Below are 697 nucleotides of genomic sequence, written 5' to 3'. Positions count from 1 at the left end.
TCCGCTTGCAGATGTAGGGCAGCGCCGTCATGCACTTCTGGTCCCCCCAGTCCTCTGCAGGGAGGGACAGGCCAGGCATGACCCTCCCTGCTGACCTGGGGTAGGGTGTCTCCGTGCAGCCCATGGCCCCAGCGCCTCCAGAGCTGCAGCACGGCTGGATCCTGCCCCTCACCTCGGCTGGCTGTCATGTACACACACTTCTTGTCCCTGCTGATGGGCCGGGGCTTGCCTGGTGCCCAGGGGATGAAGTTGAGGAGGGACCCGTCAGACCACCTGGGAAAAGCACCAGCAGGAGCACAAGGCTGAGCAGCGACTTGGCAAATGGGACCAGCTGCACATCCTAACTGGGAACATGCCCCAGCACTGCTCTCTCTTGGGTGAGCAACCTCCATCCCAGCACCCCAGATGAGACCGCCAAGGTGCAGGCGCTGAGGCACAGTGCTCCGAGAGCTGGGGATCGTGGCATGGGGACATGCAAGGACATGGTGGCTCGGTCTCGGACTTACTTGAACCTCCCATCGTTCTCGTAGGTGTGCAGCCCGATCCACCAGTGCTGCTCCTGGCCCCTGGAGAACTGCATGCCCAGGGAGGACATGTCAGTGTCCTGAAGGGTCTGAGTGCCCTCAGGGACAACTGTGGCCACCCCGGGCACGGGGACTGGCAGGCCCCCCGCCGCCTGCACCGCAGCCAAAACACC

The 697-nt window shown here is 63.8% G+C and overlaps 1 protein-coding gene across 1 annotated transcript in view; it reads right to left on the bottom strand.

Moving 5' to 3' along the window:
- Nucleotides 1-4: 4 nt before the first annotated feature.
- Nucleotides 5-697, bottom strand: part of MRC2 (mannose receptor, C type 2) — a gene marked incomplete at both ends in the record, with an annotated part of 11,489 nt that continues 10,796 nt past the window's right edge. Inside the window, 3 exons of the mRNA XM_010144564.1 lie at nucleotides 5-54; nucleotides 173-273; nucleotides 507-574. Of these exons, the coding sequence (XP_010142866.1) occupies nucleotides 5-54; nucleotides 173-273; nucleotides 507-574 (219 nt within the window). The remainder of the gene's footprint in view (nucleotides 55-172; nucleotides 274-506; nucleotides 575-697) is intronic.

This window comes from Buceros rhinoceros, unplaced genomic scaffold (assembly GCF_000710305.1).
Source record: "Buceros rhinoceros silvestris isolate BGI_N320 unplaced genomic scaffold, ASM71030v1 scaffold15581, whole genome shotgun sequence".
In the NCBI taxonomy this organism is placed as follows: domain Eukaryota; kingdom Metazoa; phylum Chordata; class Aves; order Bucerotiformes; family Bucerotidae; genus Buceros; species Buceros rhinoceros.
Note: the sequence above shows the minus strand (reverse complement) of the source record. Positions and strands in the feature narration are given on the sequence as shown.